The sequence below is a fragment of the Pseudoliparis swirei genome, chromosome 3 (assembly GCF_029220125.1).
Source record: "Pseudoliparis swirei isolate HS2019 ecotype Mariana Trench chromosome 3, NWPU_hadal_v1, whole genome shotgun sequence".
In the NCBI taxonomy this organism is placed as follows: Eukaryota; Metazoa; Chordata; class Actinopteri; order Perciformes; family Liparidae; genus Pseudoliparis; species Pseudoliparis swirei.
Window position 1 is genome coordinate 24,787,218 of NC_079390.1, and position 20,775 is coordinate 24,807,992.

Sequence of the window (20,775 nt, forward strand, 5' to 3'; positions counted from 1 at the left end):
GCTACTACACCATCCCCTCCATGGACGACCTCTCGGAGATGGTGGACGAGGGCGGCGTGTGCGTGGTGGACAACTTCACCGTCGGCAGGAAAGGTAACGCCGCCGTTCTTCGGCCGCGCCCGGAGAGTCGTGGGCGCGGTTCTCTAAGCGCTCCGCTCCGATTGGCCCTCGCAGGCTACGGCTCCATCTTCTTCCCCGGCGAGGTGGACGTGACGGCGCTAAACGTGGACGAGATCGTGCACTTCAGACGCAAAGAGGTCATCGTGTACCCGGACGACAAGAACAAGCCCGCGGAGGGGGAGGGGCTTAACAGGCGAGCGGAGGTGACCCTGGACGGCGTCTGGCCCAACGACAAGACGGCCTGCGCTCAGATCCGGAGCCCCGAGCGCCTCGCGGAGATGAACTACGAGGGCCGGCTGGAGAAGGCCTCGCGCAAGCAGGGCGCGCGCTTCCTGGAGTACAGGGCGGAGACCGGCTCCTGGGTGTTCGAGGTACGTCGCCCCCAGGTGTAACTGACTCCTCCCACTGTTGCAACTGACCCTGCCTCCCAGGTGTAACTGACTCCTCCCACTGTTGCAACTGACCCTGCCTCCCAGGTGTAACTGACTCCGCCCCCTCTCTCCCTCAGGTGGCCCATTTCTCAAAGTACGGCCTCCAGGACTCTGATGAAGAGGAGGACGAGCCGCTCAAAGCCGACCCCAAAAAGATGAAGGTGATGTCGGCGCTCCCCGCCAGGCTGCAGCTGCCCGCCTCCCAGCAGCAGGTGGCGCTACAGGCTCAGGTAGAGCAGCCTGCTCCTCCTCCTCACTGACACCTGAGGATGAAGTAGCGTCTCTAACTCCTGCTCGCTTCGTCCCTGATAAATAAAAAGAAGTTCTCTCTGCAGAGCAGGCGTAGATATTCTTTATAGATTCATACGAGAGGTTTCCCTCATAACGTTGTACCTGCCGCTTCAGGTGGTCCTCATAACGTTGTACCTGCAGCTTCAGGTGGTCCTCATAACGTTACACCTGCCGCTTCAGGTGGTCCTCATAACGTTGCAGCTTCAGGTGGTCCTCATAACGTTACACCTGCAGCTTTATAAATGCTGTTCTCAATAGTTTTAGTTTAGTTGCATAATATTTTAAGGATCACATTCCCCCAAAACTGAGACGACTTCAAATGTTTCTTTTTGTCACACAAGCTCCGCCTCCATTTATGACGGCCACGTCCCAACAGGGAATCTTAAATATCGGACGAGTGAGTTATTTATATAAATATATATATGTGTATATATTTATATACACACACGCGTATATTTTATTCTTTTAGTTACTTTCTGTGATTTCACTAAAGTTCTTTTGATCTGTTGGGTATATTATTATTTTATTCTATTGATATTTAAACAAAGTATTTTCTGTCGGTTTTGTTTCTTCAGGACTTCTGTTATTAACTTTATAATAAACTGTTATGAGTTTGTTCCGTTTAAATACTTCAAGTGTGATTTTTATGCATTTTAATAAAAACAACCTAATAAAGTTAATGAAGACTTTTAATCTTTGGTCTAAAGTTTGTTTTAAATGTTAATCTTTAGTGATTAAGTTCATATTAGTTTCTACATTCTTTGTTTTCCATTATAATGTTTATTGTTCTTTGATCTGAAGGATTTACTTTAAGAGTTTTTGTAAATAATAAACTTTATTAATGATATGAACATGAAACTGTCGCAAAATAAATCTCACAACGGAGAAACTAAAGTAACAAAACCTGAAGGAGAAATCAAAATGTTCAAGAAGAAAGTTAAAGTAAATAAAGAGACAACAGTTTGTTGTCTTGACCTCCACGTGACCTTCAGTGTGTGTGTGTGTGTGTGCAGCCTGACGCCGTGGAGCTGCCGGGCGGCGTGGCCGAGCTGGACAGCGACATGGCCGACATCACCCAGAGCTTCCCGACAGAGAGCATGCTGGGAGACGACGACCTGGACCGCAGCGCCGAGCGGCTCGGGGGCCCGGGCCCCGCCGAGAGCGACGGCGTGTCGGCGTCCGGCCGCATGGCGTCCTCGCTCGGCATCAACCCGCACACTCTGCAGGTAGACACGCCCGCCTCACAGGAAGTGACGGGCCGGATTAACAAAGTCTTGAACGTCGTGTTTTCTCTGCAGATCATGAAGGCGTCGCTGTTCGCCGAGGAAGAGGAGGAGGACATGCTGGAGGATCAGCGCGTGACGAAGGTCGACGTCTCGTCTCCTCGCATCGTCGTGCCGGGAACGCCGAGCCGCCCCTCCGGTACGAAGCCGCTGCCCACTTCCTGTTTCAATCAGTGCCTTGCTTTAGGGCGCCTCAGTGGAGGAAGGTATTATAAACAGAAGCATAGTGATGAAGATGAAGGTATTATAAACAGAAGCATAGTGATGAAGGTATTATAAACAGAAGCATAGTGATGAAGATGAAGGTATTATAAACAGAAGCATAGTGATGAAGGTATTATAAACAGAAGCATAGTGATGAAGATGAAGGTATTATAAACAGAAGCATAGTGATGAAGATGAAGGTATTATAAACAGAAGCATAGTGATGAAGATGAAGGTATTATAAACAGAGCAGCCTAGTGATGAAGATGAAGGTATTATAAACAGAGCAGCCTAGTGATGAAGGTATTATAAACAGAAACAGTGATGAAGATGAAGGTATTATAAACAGAGCAGCCTAGTGATGAACATGAAGGTATTATAAACAGAAGCATAGTGATGAAGATGAAGGTATTATAAACAGAGCAGCCTAGTGATGAACATGAAGGTATTATAAACAGAGCAGCCTAGTGATGAAGATGAAGGTATTATAAACAGAAACAGTGATGAAGATGAAGGTATTATAAACAGAGCAGCCTAGTGATGAACATGAAGGTATTATAAACAGAAGCATAGTGATGAAGATGAAGGTATTATAAACAGAGCAGCCTAGTGATGAACATGAAGGTATTATAAACAGAGCAGCCTAGTGATGAAGATGAAGGTATTATAAACAAACATAGTGATGAAGATGAAGGTATTATAAACAGAGCAGCCTAGTGATGAAGATGAAGGTATTATAAACAAACATAGTGATGAAGATGAAGGTATTATAAACAGAGCAGCCTAGTGATGAACATGAAGGTATTATAAACAGAAACATAGTGATGAAGATGAAGGTATTATAAACAGAGCAGCCTAGTGATGAACATGAAGGTATTATAAACAGAAACAGTGATGAAGATGAAGGTATAAACAGAAGCATAGTGATGAAGATGAAGGTATTATAAACAGAAGCATAGTGATGAAGATGAAGGTATTATAAACAGAAACATAGTGATGAAGGTATTATAAACAGAAACATAGTGATGAAGATGAAGGTATAAACAGCAGCATAGTGATGAAGATGAAGGTATAAACAGCAGCATAGTGATGAAGATGAAGGTATAAACAGAGCAGCAGAGTGATGAAGATGTGAATGGCGTCCTAGTGATGAAGATGTTCTCTCCGCAGTGGGGGGGCTTCTTCAGGCTCGCTTCACCTCCGGCCTCTTCTCCCAGCTGGCCGACTCTCCTCGTCCTCCTCTTCTTCCTCTTCCTCGGGGGTCTCCCAGAGAGCCCCCCCGCCCCTCCCCCTTCCTGCTGCCCCCCCGCACCCCGGAGCTGTCCGTCAGGACGGTCGGCGCCCGGCGGCTCGGGGGCCCGGTGGCCCTGGAGCAGTCGGTCACTCGGGGGAAGGTTTGTTGTTGTTGTTTGTCAACAAAGAAACAATCATACCAAAATATGATGGAATCAAGAAAACATATTACAGATTATTTAAAATGATTAAATTAAACAATTGAGCTGCAAACGAAGCGATTTAATAATAATATATAATATTCTGCTTAATAAAAGCTAAGCTACGCTAAGCTAACGTCACGAATATCTAAATCATCCTTTTGGGTTCAGAAGTCATTCATGAAACTTGGTGGAAGTGTTTGCCGCTCGTGGTGTGTTCAAGGACCGTCCGTTGACGCTCCGCAGGGCGCTCTGCTGATGGACGCCGGGCTCTTCGTGGGCCGGTCCTTCCGGGTCGGCTGGGGCCCCGGCTGGACGCTGGCTCACTGCGGCGAGCGGCTCGGCTCGCTGGCGGGCAAACGTCCCGACCGCCATGAACTCACCACGACGGACTTCAGCTTCCTGCCGAAACCCGCCAGGAGCAAACCGTGAGGACCTGAACCGAGGAGGAGGAGGAGGAGGAGGAGGAGGAGGAGGAGGAGGAGGCGGCGGCTAAGAAGGTGTGTCCTCCTCAGGCTGATGGAGACCCCCTACAAGGTGGTGCTGGAGCGGCTGCAGGGCCTGGAGACCCCCATGAAGACCTGGGACCAGGACCTGGACCAGGACCGGGTCCAGGACCTGGACCGGGACCAGGACCGGGACCAGGACCGGGACCAGGCGGTGCTGCAGCGCCCCCTAGAGATCTGCCTGAAGCACAGCACCGTGGTCACCGGCCACGCCTCCTCCTGCCCGCTGGTGCGCCCGCAGCCCGGCGTGGCGGCGCTGCACGAGTACGCCGAGTGGATCGTGGAGCTGAGCGGCGAGAATGGCGGAGCCGACCGTGAGTTAAAGGGACAGGCGCGCCTTTTATTAGAGGAGAGGAACGTGATGCAATGAGGACGTAAAGATGGAGACTCCTCGACGCCTCAGAGGGAAATATAATGAGTTTATAGTTATTTATAGTTAACAATATTAATCACATAAATATAATTATATCAAATATTCAATCCTGTTTCATATCAAGCAGCCGCATTAACACATTAATATATAACCGTAGCACTTTTACGTGAGGACGATGTCTTCTAGTACTTCTTCTTGGCTCAGTCCCCACTTCCTGCTGTTGGTCACGTGACCCCAGCCCGGCTCCTCATTGGCTGGTTCTGCTCCGCCCCCCCGCAGCCCTCCTGGGCTCCTGGTCCGAGGTCTGGACCCTGTGCGAGGCCCTGTGGGGCCGGCTGGGCCCCGCCGACCCGGAGCCCGACGCCGAGCCGCCCGGCGCCTACGAGCAGCAGCTGGAGAGGAGGCGGAGCTTCTCGGCCTGGCTGTCCCGCGGCGCCGCTCGCCGGGTGGAGGAGGAGGTGGCGCTGGCGGCGAAGGGTCGGCACGCCGACGCCGTGTTCAGCTACCTGACGGGGAACCGGGTCAGCGAGGCGTGCCGCCTGGCGCAGAAGGAAGGTGAGGCGTCGGCGCCGCGGTCTTAACACCAAGACCTACAAAGGCCCCTCTGACCCCCCCCTCTGGCTCCCAGGAGACCACCGATTGGCTCTGCTGCTGGCGCAGGCCGGCGGCGCCCAGGACTGCCGGGACCTGCTGGGCCTGCAGCTCGCCGACTGGAGCCGCATGCAGACCGACTGCTTCCTGCCCGAGGAGCGGCTGCGCATCTTCACGCTGCTCTCCGGGAAACTCGTACGCACGCCGCCGAGCACCGTCGGCCAATCAAATCCATCGGGAGGCGGGCTTTACGGCTCAACGACTTCCTGTTCTGATAGACGAGAAAGAAACTTTAAATTACTGTTTTATATCATGAAGTAGATCATATTCACACATATAATATATCTTCTTATACATATTATATATATATATAATACACATATATATATATAATACACATATCCTCTGACCCGGGTCCCGTCCCTCTGACCCGGTTCCCTCAGGTGTGGCCGTCCTCTGACTCGGTGGTGAACGTGTGCTCCGAGCTGGACTGGAAGCGCTGCTTGGCGGTGCACCTGTGGTTCATGCTGCCGCCCACGGCCTCCGTGGCCGACGCCCTCGCCAGATACGAAGCCGCCTTCCAGGTGAGCCTCAGCAGCTTGTTGTTGTTGTTGTTGTTGTTGGGAGGCTCACCGTGTGGGCGTGTCCCTCCTGCAGGGCTCATGTGAGGGGGGGAAGTACGCCTGCGCCCCGCTGCCCCCGTACCTGGAGGCGGAGCAACCGGACACGATGGAGGAGGAGGAGGAGGAGGAGCCTAAACGGCCGCTGCACGACCTCTGCTTCCACCTGCTGAAGCTCTACAGCGACAGGTGGGCGGCGGCTCGTCACGAGTCTGTTGAGAGCAGAGCGACAGGTGTCACGTCGTGCTTCTGTCAACGTATCTTGACTTACGCTCTCGTTGTTTAGGGGAAACAAACTTTTCTCATTTTCAAGACTGAACGAGTTCAGTTCTGAGTCGCTTCAAACAGGAAGCTGGAAACTCATTTATCAGACTTCCTGTTTCCAACGGGACTCCTCCTTGTTTACGTCTCCGATGATGAAGATGACATGTTTTTAATCACCTAAAATTCCTCCTCCCCCCCCCCCCCCCCCCCCAGACACTACGGCCTGCAGCAGCTGCTGGACCCCCTGAGCGTCACCTGGCAGCGTCTGGACTACCGGCTCAGTTGGCACCTGTGGAGCGTCTTGCAGGCGCTGGCGTTCGGCCACCTGAGCGCGGCGCGGCGCGGCCTGCTTCACGCCAGCTACGCCGCGCTGCTGGAGAGCGCCGGGCTGTGGCACATGGCCGTCTTCATCCTGCTGCACATCCCCGACCACAGGTAGGAGAACCAGAGAGAAGAGCTAGAGAACCAGAGAGAAGAGCGAGAGAACCAGAGAGAAGAGTGAGAGAACCAGAGAGAAGAGCGAGAGAACCAGAGAGAAGAGCGAGAGAACCAGAGAGAAGAGCGAGAGAACCAGAGAGAAGAGCGAGAGAACCAGAGAGAAGAGCGAGAGAACCAGAGAGAAGAGCGAGAGAACCAGAGAGAAGAGCGAGAGAACCAGAGAGAAGAGCGAGAGAACCAGAGAGAAGAGCGAGAGAACCAGAGAGAAGAGCGAGAGAACCAGAGAGAACCAGAGAGAAGAGCTAGAGAACCAGAGAGAAGAGCTAGAGAACCAGAGAGAAGAGCGAGAGAACCAGAGAGAAGAGCGAGAGAACCAGAGAGAAGAGCGAGAGAACCAGAGAGAAGAGCGAGAGAACCAGAGAGAAGAGCGAGAGAACCAGAGAGAAGAGCGAGAGAACCAGAGAGAAGAGCTAGAGAACCAGAGAGAAGAGCTAGAGAACCAGAGAGAAGAGCTAGAGAACCAGAGAGAAGAGCGAGAGAACCAGAGAGAAGAGCGAGAGAACCAGAGAGAAGAGCGAGAGAACCAGAGAGAAGAGCGAGAGAACCAGAGAGAAGAGCGAGAGAACCAGAGAGAAGAGCGAGAGAACCAGAGAGAAGAGCGAGAGAACCAGAGAGTAGAGGCAGAGAACCAGAAGAAGAGAGAACCAGAGAGAAGAGCGAGAGAACCAGAGAGAAGAGCGAGAGAACCAGAGAGAAGAGCGAGAGAACCAGAGAGAAGAGCGAGAGAACCAGAGAGAAGAGCGAGAGAACCAGAGAGAAGAGCGAGAGAACCAGAGAGAAGAGCGAGAGAACCAGAGAGAACCGCTGGACTCTTGTGGCGCTGGCTTCAATCAACTGTGTACAACTTTCTTCTTCTTCTCGTTCCTCTTCTTCCTCTTCTTCCTCCTCTCCTCCTCTCAGCCAGCGGGAGCGTGCGGTGAGGGCGATGTTGACCCTTCACTGCCGCCTGCAGGAGACGGACGAGTCTCTGCGGCGGGAGCTGTTCCTGACGGAGCGGCTGCTGATCCCGGGTCAGTGGCTCCACGAGGCCAAGGCCACCCGCGCCCGCAGCGCCGGCGACCGCCACCGGGAGGCGCTGCACCTGTACCGCGCCGGGCTCTGGAGCCGCTGCCACCGGCTGCTCATCCGGCACCTGGCCTCGGGTAGGCGTGCTACTGTCGCTTTAAGAGACGGGTCCTGGAACGAAACCCAGTCTATATCTATTGTACTCATAGGTTTATACCATTAGTTATTTTAATAATTATTAATATTTAAACTCATCAAACACTTGTTGATGTATTATCTTGAGACACCTGTCGGTGTTCCAGGTGTTGAAGCTTGTCCCTCTCGTCCTGCCGTAGATTGCATCATCAACGACAACCACGACTACCTGCTGGAGTTCCTGGAGGGGCTGGCGGTCCCTGAACGCAGCGCCACCATCCAAGACTGGGACACGGCGGGGGGGGTCTACCTGGACTACATCCGGGTCACCAAGACCCTGCAGGACGTCCAGCAGGTACCTTTTATGACTGAAGCCTTCTTCAGAAAGGATGCGTTCAAGGACCGTCAGAAATATGAAACTCAACGCTAATGCCGTTTTTATTGTTTACATCTTCTGCCTGATAAAAGTTATAGGAGAAGTTCATGTGATCGTATTTTATAAGATGTCAACGAGAACTGTTACGTTAAAAAAAGGATATGAGAAGTACAAGTACCTGAAGGTGGAGTACCTGCAGTGCAAGTACCTGAAGGTGGAGTACCTGCAGTACAAGTACCTGAAGGTGGAGTACCTGCAGTACAAGTACCTGAAGGTGGAGTACCTGCAGTACAAGTACCTGAAGGTGGAGTACCTGCAGTGCAAGTACCTGAAGGTGGAGTAGCTGCAGTACAAGTACCTGAAGGTGGAGTACCTGCAGTACAAGTACCTGAAGGTGGAGTAGCTGCAGTGCAAGTACCTGAAGGTGGAGTACCTGCAGTGCAAGTACCTGAAGGTGGAGTACCTGCAGTACAAGTACCTGAAGGTGGAGTACCTGCAGTGCAAGTACCTGAAGGTGGAGTACCTGCAGTACAAGTACCTGAAGGTGGAGTACCTGTGTTGCAGGTGGAGACCTCCGGCTACGCGTTGGAGCGTCTCCATGCCGACGTCACGTCTCTGTGCAGCAGAATCGAGCTGCTGCCCTGCAGCTCCGCCAGGGACCGGCTCGCCCAATCAGGTGAGAGACGGAGCACCAGCTGGCCTCTGATTGGCCGAGGAAGAGAAGAGCTGCAGCAACTCAAAATATATATCTGTAAAATATTATAAATAAATGCAGTCAGCATGACTTCCTGATTATTTATATTTAACCTAAATAAATAAAAATGAGTTTTTTCTGTATCTAAATGTTTTTATTTAACCTAAATAATAATAAGTATTTTATTGAATCTTGAATAATAATAAAAAAATTCAAAATTATTTTTATTTCACTTAAATCATTTATTTAATATTAAATAAAAAAAATATTTGTATTTAACCTAAATATGTATTTAAAAAAATCTAAATGCATTTTCTGAACCGTAAAGATGTTTTTAACCCCTCCCCCCTCAGAGATGGCGAAGCGCGTGGCCAACATCCTGCGCGTGGTGCTGCGGCTGCAGCTCGGCGCCTCCGACTCGCTCGCCGTGCCGCTCGCCCGCCTGGCGCCGCACATCGGCCGCCTGCCGATGCCCGAGGACTACGCGCTGGAGGAGCTGCGCGGCCTCACGCAGGCGTACCTGCGCCAGCTCATCGTCGGCCAATGAGAGCGCGGCGCGCCGGGCGACCTGCAGTCCGACCCTCAGGACAAACATTCCTCGCCGTCTTCAGGGAGAATGAGAAGAATGAAACGTTTCAGGCGTTTTAACGGTTTTAGCGCGTTAGCGTTCACGCGGCTTCGGTCCTCGAGTTTGACCTCTGACCCCAAAGGCGGAGCCGCGTCGGCCGTTTGGCTCCAAGAGAGGACGCAAAGATTTGTTTTTTTATGATAAACGTGAACAAAAAGCAGCCGTTAGCTTAGCTTAGCATAGCGTTCATCTGTCGATATGTGAATAAAGATGCTTCTCTTTATTAAAGACATGAAAGACCTTTCTCTGAATATTAAAGACAATGTTCTAAATATTAAAGACACATTTATTAATATTAAAGACAATGTTCTTAATATTAAAGACAATGTTCTTAATATTAAAGACATTTATCAATATTAAAGACAATGTTCTTAATATTAAAGACATTTATCAATATTAAAGACAATGTTCTTAATATTAAAGACATTTCTTAAGTAATTTGTCATGAAGACGGTGGATTTTGTTTTGGAGGAAAAGCTCAACGTTCAAAATGACCTATGGTGATGGTCTCATGGTGGTCTCAAGGTCTCATGGTGGTCTCAAGGTCTCATGGTGATGGTCTCATGGTCCTCTCAAGGTCTCATGGTGGTCTTAAGGTCTCATGGTGGTCTTAAGGTGGTCTCATGGTGATGGTCTCATGGTCGTCTTATGGTCGTCTCAAGGTCTCATGGTGGTCTTAAGGTGATGCTCTCATGGTGGTCTTAAAGTCTCATGGTGATGGTCTCATGGTGGTCTCAAGGTCTCATGGTGATGGTCTCATGGTGGTCTCATGGTGATGCTCTCATGGTGGTCTTAAGGTGGTCTCATGGTGATGGTCTCATGGTGGTCTCAAGGTGATGCTCTCATGGTGGTCTCATGGTCTTAAGGTGGTCTCGTGGTGATGGTCTCATGGTGATGGTCTCATGGTGGTCTCAAGGTCTCATGGTGGTCTCAAGGTCTCATGGTGATGGTCTCATGGTGGTCTCAAGGTCTCATGGTGATGGTCTCATGGTGGTCTCAAGGTCTCATGGTGATGGTCTCATGGTCCTCTCAAGGTCTCATGGTGGTCTTAAGGTCTCATGGTGGTCTTAAGGTGATGCTCTCATGGTGGTCTTAAAGTCTCATGGTGATGGTCTCATGGTGGTCTCAAGGTCTCATGGTGATGGTCTCATGGTGGTCTCATGGTGATGCTCTCATGGTGGTCTTAAGGTGGTCTCATGGTGATGGTCTCATGGTGGTCTCAAGGTGATGCTCTCATGGTGGTCTCATGGTCTTAAGGTGGTCTCGTGGTGATGGTCTCATGGTGATGGTCTCGTGGTGGTCTCATGGTCTCGTGGTGATGGTCTCATGGTGGTCTCAAGGTCTCATGGTGATGGTCTCATGGTGGTCTCAAGGTCTCATGGTGATGGTCTCATGGTGGTCTCAAGGTCTCATGGTGATGGTCTCATGGTGATGCTCTCATGGTGGTCTCATGGTCTTAAGGTGGTCTCATGGTGATGGTCTCATGGTGGTCTCAAGGTCTCATGGTGATGCTCTCATGGTGGTCTCATGGTCTTAAGGTGGTCTCATGGTGATGGTCTCATGGTGGTCTCAAGGTCTCATGGTGATGCTCTCATGGTGGTCTCATGGTGGTCTCAAGGTCTCATGGTGGTCTCAAGGTCTCATGGTGATGGTCTCATGGTGATGCTCTCATGGTGGTCTCATGGTCTTAAGGTGGTCTCATGGTGATGGTCTCATGGTGGTCTCATGGTGATGGTCTCATGGTGGTCTCAAGGTCTCATGGTGATGCTCTCATGGTGGTCTCATGGTCTTAAGGTGGTCTCATGGTGATGGTCTCATGGTGGTCTCAAGGTCTCATGGTGATGCTCTCATGGTGGTCTTAAGGTGGTCTCATGGTGATGGTCTCATGGTGGTCTCATGGTGGTCTCATGGTGGTGGTCTCAAGGTCTCATGGTGATGCTCTCATGGTGGTCTCGTGGTCTCATGGTCTCCTGGTCTCTCCCTCTTAATAAGTGGATGTAATGTAAGTCGTGGTGGGCGATCCCTAAACGGGCCACTGGGGGCGCCGTGGAGCGCTCGCCGGGAGCCTCCGTGTCTCGGCAACTTAACTTCTGAATCTTATCAGCGGAAAAGAAACTAAAAACTTTTACAACTTCCTGAACTTTATTTCTGTTGAACATAAAAACATCAACGAATAAATATGTTTTGATCTGAAAAACATGTGAAGCCCAACAGGAAGAGGAATGAACCTATGAGTAAAATCACACACACACTGTACACAGACACCCCTGACCTTTGACCTCACATCGGATCAGGACCCCCCCCCTCTACCGGTGCAGGGCGGTGATCTTCTTGCCCTGTGTCTGGGCCTTGGCGCTGAGCGGCAGTGGGGGCGGGTTCTCCGGCGTGAAGCCCAGCGCCTCCACCAGGAGCCTCGTGGTGACGTAGAGCACCTGCTGCTCGCCGCCCAGCTCCACCTGCAGGTGAGTGTTCCTGCTGTTGAACGACTTGACCCCCGTGACCTTCAGCCGCACCCACTGGACCTGCCGACACCGGGACGACCACGACTCAGGCTGTATGTAAGCGCCGCAGGGTGTATGTAAGCACCGCAGGGTGTATGTAAGCACCGCAGGGTGTATGTAAGCACAGAAGGGTGTATGTAAGCACAGTAGGGTGTATGTAAGCACCGCAGGGTGTATGTAAGCACAGAAGGGTGTATGTAAGCACCGCAGGGTGTATGTAAGCACAGTAGGGTGTATGTAAGCACCGCAGGGTGTATGTAAGCACAGTAGGGTGTATGTAAGCACCTCAGGGTGTATGTAAGCACAGTAGGGTGTATGTAAGCACCTCAGGGTGTATGTAAGCACAGTAGGGTGTATGTAAGCACCGCAGGGTGTATGTAAGCACCGCAGGGTGTATGTAAGCACAGTAGGGTGTATGTAAGGACTCAGAGAATCAGCTAGAGACCAGAGGAGCACATGAGTGTCATCATGGACAGGAAGTCCCCCTCTGGCCCCCCAACGTACGACTATGAACAGATGAGATGAGATGTTATGATAAGATATGATATAAGATATGATAAGATATGATTTAAGATATGATAAGATAAGTTAAGATATGATAAAAAAGATAGGATATAATATATGATAAGATATTATAAGATATGATATATGATAAGATATGATATAAGATATGATAAGATAAGTTAAGATATGATATAAGATATGATAAGATATGATAAGTTAAGATATGATATAAGATATGATAAGATAAGTTAAGATATGATATAAGATATGATAAGATATGTACGCGGAGTGACGCTCACCTTCTCATCCGGGCTCTTCACTTGACCTGGAAAATACAAACATGTCTTACTTTTGTTCTGCATTTGTTTTGACCTATAAATATATATATATATATATATATATATATATATATATGTATATATATGTTTTTATAATATTTAAATACATATAATATATATACATATATGTATATATATATATATATTTATATGGGACATATATATAATATTTAAATATATAAATATATAAATATATATTATATATAAATATATATATATATAAATATATATAACATATACAGGACTGTCTCAGAAAATTAGAATATTGTGATGAAGTTCTTTATTTTCTGTAATGCAATTAAAAAAACAAAAATGTCATGCATTCTGGATTCATTACAAATCAACTGAAATATTGCAAGCCTTTTATTCTTTTAATATTGCTGATTATGGCTTACAGTTTAAGAAAACTCAAATATCCTATCTCTAAATATTAGAATATCATGAAAAAGTATACTAGTAGGGTATTAAACAAATCACTTGAATTGTCTAATTAACTCGAAACACCTGCAAGGGTTTCCTGAGCCTTGACAAACACTCAGCTGTTAGAAATCTTTTTTTTTACTTGGTCTGAGGAAATATTAAAATTTTATGATAGGATTTTAGAGTTTTCTTAAGCTGTAAACCATAATCAGCAATATTAAAAGAATAAAAGGCTTGCAATATTTCAGTTGATTTGTAATGAATCCAGAATGCATGACATTTTTGTTTTTTTAATTGCATTACAGAAAATAAAGAACTTTATCACAATATTCTAATTTTCTGAGACAGTCCTGTATGTGGAGAGTGGAGAACCGTCTCCTGGAGGTGGGAGATGTGTTTGATGTTCTCGGTCAGAATAAACAACAGCATCTCGACGGCCTCACCTCTGGTTTCCTGCTGTAGTTTCTTCTGTTCTCTCACTTTGTCCACAAAGGGGCGGAGCAGCTCCTGGACTCGGGCGTCGTTCCTGGGCAGGACCTTCATTTCCTTCTCGATGGCCAAGATGGACCCTTCGGGCCCGTAGCTCTTCACGATCTGGTCGGGGAGCGCCTCTCTGGGGATCTCGGCCTTCTGGCCTTGAGGGATCTTGTCCAGTCTGAACAGCAGCTTCTTGAATTCCGGGGCGGTCAGCTCCTCCAGGATGGAGCTCAGGGCTTTTTTCCAACGAGTCTCGAAAACCACAAACGGCATCTGGAACCAAGAGATTTGGGATTTCTGTCAAACAAACGCGTGTTCGTCAAGATAATCCTCACTAAGGATTAATGACTCGTGTTCTGGGGAGGACGTCGAGGGGCCCGGACCCCTCGAGGGGTCGGATTGGGCCGAGCAGTCGGGACAAAGGTTTGTGTTGTTTGGTCCGGACGAGGAGTCGGGTCGAGGAGTCGGGTCGGGATGATGATTTGGATTGGGACGAGAGGTCAGGAGTCGGATTGGGAGTCGGGTCTGAACCAGAGGTCGGATTGGGAAGAGGGGTCAGAGTCTGGACGGGGAGTCGGTCGGATTGGGAGTTGGGTTTGGACAAGAGGTCTAATTGGGATGAGGTGTTGGGTCAGGATGAGGGGTCTGGATGAGGGGTTGGGATGAGGTGTCTGGATGAGGGGTTGGGATGAGGTGTCTGGATGAGGGGTTGGGATGAGGTGTCTGGATGAGGGGTTGGGATGAGGTGTCTGGATGAGGCTTCGGGGTGAGGGGTCAGGATGAGGCTTCGGGATGAGGGGTCAGGATGAGGGGTCAGGATGAGGCTTCGGGGTGAGGGGTCAGGATGAGGGGTCGGGATGAGGGGTCGGGGTGAGGGGTCAGGATGAGGGGTCGGGATGAGGGGTCAGGATGAGGGGTCAGGATGAGGCTTCGGGATGAGGGGTCAGGATGAGGGGTCGGGATGAGGGGTCAGGATGAGGCTTCGGGGTGAGGGGTCGGGATGAGGCTTCGGGGTGAGGGGTCGGGATGAGGGGTCGGGGTGAGGGGTCAGGATGAGGCTTCGGGGTGAGGGGTCAGGATGAGGGGTCGGGGTGAGGGGTCAGGATGAGGGGTCGGGATGAGGGGTCGGGATGAGGGGTCAGGATGAGGCTTCGGGATGAGGGGTCGGGGTGAGGGGTCAGGATGAGGCTTCGGGTCAGGATGAGGGGTCGGGGTGAGGGTCAGGGTCGGGGTCCGGGTCGGGGGACCGGGACCTTGAGGAGGGTGGAGGGGTTGGGGCGGGGCTCTTTAACGGGCCGTTGATCCCTCGACCGGAAGCCGACCGGTCGCTGATCGTTCTCGTGTTCCCGATCCGTTCTGTTCACGGCTCTCGCTCAGCGTCCAGCCACACGCCTTGTGAATCCTCACGTTTCCTCAGCGACCCTGAACGCCTCATCACAGGAACATTAAACATCAGAAGCTCAACAGAACTCCGGGCTACACTCCTCGGGTCTCACTCCACTGAGCAGCATTCTGTTTTGTAAGGAAAGTTATTAAAGAATCTCATAAAGGAAAAAGCAGCGCTCACCTTCTCTTCCGGGTTCTTCACCGACCGGTTTTGCTTACAGGGGAACACAGGAGGAGGAGGAGGAGGAGGAGCAGGAGGAGGAGGAGGAGGGGAGGAGGAGGAGGGGAGAACACACGCTGTCTGGACGAGGCAGAAACTAACTTCCTGTTTCACAGCCTGTCGACTTCCCTCCTGATCTGAAAAGTATCCTAAATATATATTTATCATCATCAGGTCTTATTGACCAAACGTTGGCTGTTCTTCAATCACCCCCCCCCCCTTTAGAGAATAATGGTTTAACCCACTTGAGAGACACAACTCTTACTTTCAGTTTCATTTGTGAACAAAGAAATAAATAATAAATGTTCATGCTGGCAACTGTTGATCCCGATCAGTAGTTTAGCCTCAGAAGGAGGTGGAAGACATCTGTGCCTATATATATATATATATACGTATATATATATATATATACGTATATATATATTTATATATATATATAAATATATATAAATATATATATACGTATATAAATATATTTATATATATACATATAAATATATATATATACATACATATAAATATATATATATACGTATATAAATATATTTATATATATACATATAAATATATATACAAATATAAATATATTTATATATATACATATAAATATATATAAATATATATACGTATATACAGGACTGTCTCAGAAAATTAGAATATTGTGATGAAGTTCTTTATTTTCTGCAATGCAATAAAATAAAAAAAATGTCATGCATTCTGGATTCATTACAAATCAACTGAAATATTGCAAGCCTTTTATTCTTTTAATATAGCTGATTATGTCTTACAGCTTAAGAAAACTCAAATATCCTATCTCTAAATATTAGAATATCATGAAAAAGTATACTAGTAGGGTATTAAACAAATCACTTGAATTGTCTAATTAACTCGAAACACCTGCAAGGGTTTCCTGAGCCTTGACAAACACTCAGCTGTTATAAATCATTTTTTTTACTTGGTCTGAGGAAATATTAAAATTGTATGAGATAGGATTTTAGAGTTTTCTTAAGCTGTAAGCCATAATCAGCAATATTAAAAGAATAAAAGGCTTGCAATATTTCAGTTGATTTGTAATGAATCCAGAATGCATGACATTTTTGTTTTTTTAATTGCATTACAGAAAATAAAGAACTTTATCACAATATTCTAATTTTCTGAGACAGTCCTGTATATTTATATATACATATAAATATATACAGGACTGTCTCAGAAAATTAGAATATTGTGATAAAGTTCTTTATTTTCTGTAATGCAATTAAAAAAACAAAAATGTCATGCATTCTGGATTCATTACAAATCAACTGAAATATTGCAAGCCTTTTATTCTTTTAATATTTAATATTTTTTAATTGCATTACAGAAAATAAAGAACTTTATCACAATATTCTAATTTTCTGAGACAGTCCTGTATATATACGTATATATATATTTATATTAGTGCTGTGAAAAATAACGCGTTAACGCGTTATGATTAAATTACAGGATTAATTAGTGAATTCTTTTAACGCATTTAACGCATGCGCAGAATGAGCTTCAATCCGTCTGTTGTTGGTCGTCTTTAATATGTGATTAATCATGATTAATCCACAGAAACCTGTGATTAACCTGATTAAAATTTGTAATAGTTTCACAGCCCTAGTTTATATATATATATACATATAAATATATACGTATATAAATATATTTATATATATATACATATAAATATATATACGTATATATATATATATATATACATATAAATATATATATTTTCGCTGATCTTGGACCGCTGTAGCTCACCATCGTCCGCCTCAGTGAGGACTCGGAGGCTAGAGACAGAGGAGTCTTTGGAATGTGACTCGGTGGGAGATACCAAGTTCAATAAAGTTGGTCGCCCTATTGATCGTGTATGAAAGCTGGAATGTTGATCAGAGGGAATTCTCAACGCTGAAGATATTTTATTTCATTCAAACTTTGACGGTATATCCAGAAAACACCCAGTTTAAACGTGCATCCCCCCTGCCCCCAGAGAATAATGGTTCGGCCCGCTCTGTCCCGCGAACAAGACACATTAAAACAACATTAAAACATGTAAATAACATTAAAACAACCTCCGTTCCCTTTTTGTCAGTTACTGAACTTTCATGGCCCAGAGTTGGTCCGGACCGACTGGACGCGCTGCCCCTTTAAGAACATCTTCGTCCTCATGAAGTAACTTAAAGTCCTGGCGACGTGAACCACGCAATAAACAGAAGTTAAGACGTAAACAGCTTTAGTGTACATGTTTATTAACATCTAATTATTCACTCGTGCAAATAAAGAACAACAACAACAAGACATCGGAGGTTCACTCAGACTTTATTGCAAAGGACTTCCAGCTCAACGCGTCACAAGACTCAGTTTGGGTTTGTCGAGCATCTGGAGCTCAGCAGCAGCTCCACCGTCACGTCTTTAATCTTTGACTCGTATATTTGTTTCCTTCACAGACTAAATGTCCCTGAAGGCAACGCGACCCAACAGGAATGTAACGACAACAAACAAAACATCAGAGGCTGAAACTTTTTAATAAATTAGTTTTCCAATGGGAGCCGACCGGATGTAGCGGCTGCCGGTTGGTCGGCGGGAACAGGAAGTGGTGTGACAGCGGGGGTCAAAGGTCGCCTATGTGACCATGTACTCCTGCCGCTTGTTGAGCCGGACCTGGCAGAGCGACACGGCGCCCACCGCCACGTAGATGCCGGCGGCGATGAAGCAGTTGATGCCGACCTGGTTGTAGAGCCCGTAGATGTTCTGGGGAGGGTTTTTACTGCGGGACAAGGTCACAGGGTCAGGGTTACCACGGGAACAAGGTCACAGGGTCAGGGTTACCACGGGAACAAGGTCACAGGGTCAGGGTTACCATGGGAACAAGGTCACAGGGTTACCACGGGAACAAGGTCACAGGGTCAGGGTTACCACGGGAACAAGGTCACAGGGTCAGGGTTACCATGGGAACAAGGTCACAGGGTTACCACGGGAACAAGGTCACAGGGTCAGGGTTACCACGGGAACAAGGTCACAGGGTCAGGGTGACCACGGGAACAAGGTCACAGGGTTACCACGGGAACAAGGTCACCACGGGAACAAGGTCACAGGGTTACCACGGGAACAAGGTCACAGGGTCAGGGTGACCACGGGAACAAGGTCAGGGTTACCACGGGAACAAGGTCACAGGGTCAGGGTTACCACGGGAACAAGGTCACAGGGTCAGGGTTACCACGGGAACAAGGTCACAGGGTCATGGTTACCACAGGAACTAAACATCTCATCTCCTCCAGTTCAGTCAGTGTCTCCTCTCCTTGTCACATGACGGCTGGTGTCACATGACTCAATGATGACGTCATAGTTTCACCGAGAAGCTCAGAATCCAATGTTTTTTTAAACAATCCGATTAACGTGAACGTGTTATTAATTAAATGAGACAAACAATAACATGTTAGTGATAAACATCAACATGTTGGGGTTCAGAGGGTTGATTCTGTTTTACAACTTTAAAAGATAATTCTTCCTATTCTGTCAATAAAATGTCAGAAGCTAGTTTTAAATACTTGAAGTGTAAACATCCTGCAGAAGAACCAAGACGCACAGCAGGAGATGAACACATCGTTAGAGGAAGAAGACGGGGAACAGGAAGCGCTTGTGTTGAAGCTCAAACACCCAGAATGCAGAGCGACTCACTCGTTGCGGATGTCTTCCTCGGTGAACGGGACGTCCTCGATCAGCACGGCCGACTTGGCGCTGAAGAAGATCCCGAGCATCGCCTGAGGAGCCAAACGTCAGATCAATAATCACTGTTTACATCCAAAGATATCAACAACAAGACGTTTAAGAGCTCTCGAGACACTGAACCTCCAGAACACTCCTTGAGAATATTAATATTATATAAATAACCACAACTGTAGCATGAAAGCACGGTGGCGTTAGCATGCTAGCTAGCTAACGGTAACAGCAAAACGCTTGAAGACGAGGTCATTACGTTGAAAATGGAAGAATTCATTAAACGTATGAAGGTTAAAAGGTGAATAAATGGTCATTTAAAGTTAAATACAACAAACATATACACATGTAAATCAGAATACACTCAAATAAAACCAAACTATAAATACATAGTTCATAACCTGTGACTCCCTGGTCACACGAGGCCCGGCGTGAGTCACATGACCATCGAAGATCTCCCCTCCAGTTCCTCAATTATTACAAACACTTTCATAAAACTTCTTAATGTGTTGGACCAAAAAAATAATTACATGAAAACTCTAAAAAATACTGAACATATGTTTTAATATTTGTGTCATCAGCCGATCAAATGATCAATAATTTAACAACAAACACCAGAAATAATGTCTCGGTCTGTAAAAGACGCTCAAAACACAGACAGCTTCATGAGAACAACTATAATCATGATATTAACAATAACAACAATAACGTTTAGGACTGCCATTGATTTGAGTGAAAGCCCAGACATTAGCCACCCCCACCACGTTCATTCAGACAGGTGCGATGTAGAAGCTCCCTGATCGATCACCTGTCTTGATTATTGGGGCAGGATTATTAATACTGTGTGTATGAAGCTCGGCCTGCGTGGGCGCCGTCTATTCCCCGCAGATAGCTTTACGTTCCTGGAATAGCCTGCGACAGATGGCGGGTGTTTCTTTACTGTTTAAGGGCCGCGCGCGCGCACACGAGCACGTGCACTACTAAAAACATGCGCGGGACAAAACCCGACGTGAATTTCCGATTAAAACATCGATCGAATGAATATAATTCCAGGAGATAGTCTCCCCCCGTCCCAGTGACAGCCCCGCGCTGCTCACCAGCATGATGACCCCCCAGATGCTGATCACGATCCCGCACGCGGCCATCTTCGGCCCGCAGAACAGAAGCGACGGCATGTCCGAGTCCCGCGGATCGATCTGAAGCCGATCGGGTATTTGTTCCTGTCTGGTTCCTGAAAGGAGAGCGATCCGTTCGAAGGGCAGTCAGCTGATCCTCCTCGTCGCTCGGGTTTACTCGGCTCTACTCGGTGCCGCTCGTGCCCCCGCAGCGCTGTCGACCAATGAAAAGATGGCCAGTTGGGCAAGCCCCGCCCTTTCTTCCGAGAGCGACCAATTACATTTTCTGTTCTTTAATTGAATTGTGTTTTTTTTGTTAGATTTTTATTTGTTTGCATTTTTTGTAATATTATTATTGATCTTTGAAGTTGTTTGTTTTATGAATCCCTGTTTGTCTACATTTTTATTTTATTTTATTTGTAATATTACAAGTACGACCCACCTGATCCCATTACCACGCCAGTGGGTGGCGGTACTGAACCAATCAGTTGTTTACCAACCGCCAATAAACCTCAAAGAAGAAGAAAACAGCCCCGCCTCTTCTGTCGAGACGGACCAATAGTTTGACAGCCAGGTCCACCGGCCCCGCCCTTCGCTTCGAGGCCGACCAATGGCGTTCGAGCT

At 47.5% G+C, this 20,775-nt stretch overlaps 2 protein-coding genes across 5 annotated transcripts in view; one reads left to right on the forward strand and one right to left on the reverse strand.

The window, feature by feature from the left end:
* The window catches only part of nup98 (nucleoporin 98 and 96 precursor), a 21,132-nt gene extending 11,436 nt beyond the window's left edge, over nt 1-9,696 (forward strand). For all 4 annotated transcript variants that reach the window (XM_056410639.1, XM_056410649.1, XM_056410658.1 and 1 more), the window contains exons 18-34: nt 1-93; nt 175-491; nt 629-781; nt 1,856-2,068; nt 2,141-2,264; nt 3,500-3,723; nt 4,009-4,190; nt 4,278-4,582; nt 4,921-5,196; nt 5,270-5,427; nt 5,676-5,816; nt 5,890-6,041; nt 6,330-6,551; nt 7,515-7,756; nt 7,955-8,109; nt 8,695-8,806; nt 9,178-9,696. The exon at nt 1-93 is cut by the window's left edge and continues 21 nt beyond it. In XM_056410639.1, the coding sequence (XP_056266614.1) occupies nt 1-93; nt 175-491; nt 629-781; nt 1,856-2,068; nt 2,141-2,264; nt 3,500-3,723; nt 4,009-4,190; nt 4,278-4,582; nt 4,921-5,196; nt 5,270-5,427; nt 5,676-5,816; nt 5,890-6,041; nt 6,330-6,551; nt 7,515-7,756; nt 7,955-8,109; nt 8,695-8,806; nt 9,178-9,371 (3,263 nt within the window). In that variant the 3' untranslated portion in view covers nt 9,372-9,696. The remainder of the gene's footprint in view (nt 94-174; nt 492-628; nt 782-1,855; nt 2,069-2,140; nt 2,265-3,499; nt 3,724-4,008; nt 4,191-4,277; nt 4,583-4,920; nt 5,197-5,269; nt 5,428-5,675; nt 5,817-5,889; nt 6,042-6,329; nt 6,552-7,514; nt 7,757-7,954; nt 8,110-8,694; nt 8,807-9,177) is intronic.
* Nucleotides 9,697-17,621: 7,925 nt separating this feature from the next.
* rnasekb (ribonuclease, RNase K b) lies at nt 17,622-20,315 on the reverse strand. The gene is made up of 3 exons (XM_056410965.1): nt 20,134-20,315; nt 18,998-19,080; nt 17,622-18,086 (listed from the first exon to the last, which is right to left on the reverse strand). The coding sequence occupies exons 1-3, from the start codon at nt 20,209-20,211 to the stop codon at nt 17,942-17,944; spliced, it is 306 nt and encodes a 101-aa protein (XP_056266940.1). The 5' UTR covers nt 20,212-20,315; the 3' UTR covers nt 17,622-17,941.
* Nucleotides 20,316-20,775: the final 460 nt, after the last annotated feature.

Bases quoted from the DNA above. Each gene is read 5' to 3' on its own strand.
- rnasekb (XM_056410965.1), bottom strand. From the start codon at position 20,211: ATGCCGTCGCTTCTGTTCTGCGGGCCGAAGATGGCCGCGTGCGGGATC. The intron at 19,081-20,133 runs GTGAGCAGCGCG...TTGGCTCCTCAG, and splicing joins TCTGGGGGGTCATCATGCTG to GCGATGCTCGGGATCTTCTT. The intron at 18,087-18,997 runs GTGAGTCGCTCT...CTTGTCCCGCAG, and splicing joins GAGGAAGACATCCGCAACGA to TAAAAACCCTCCCCAGAACA.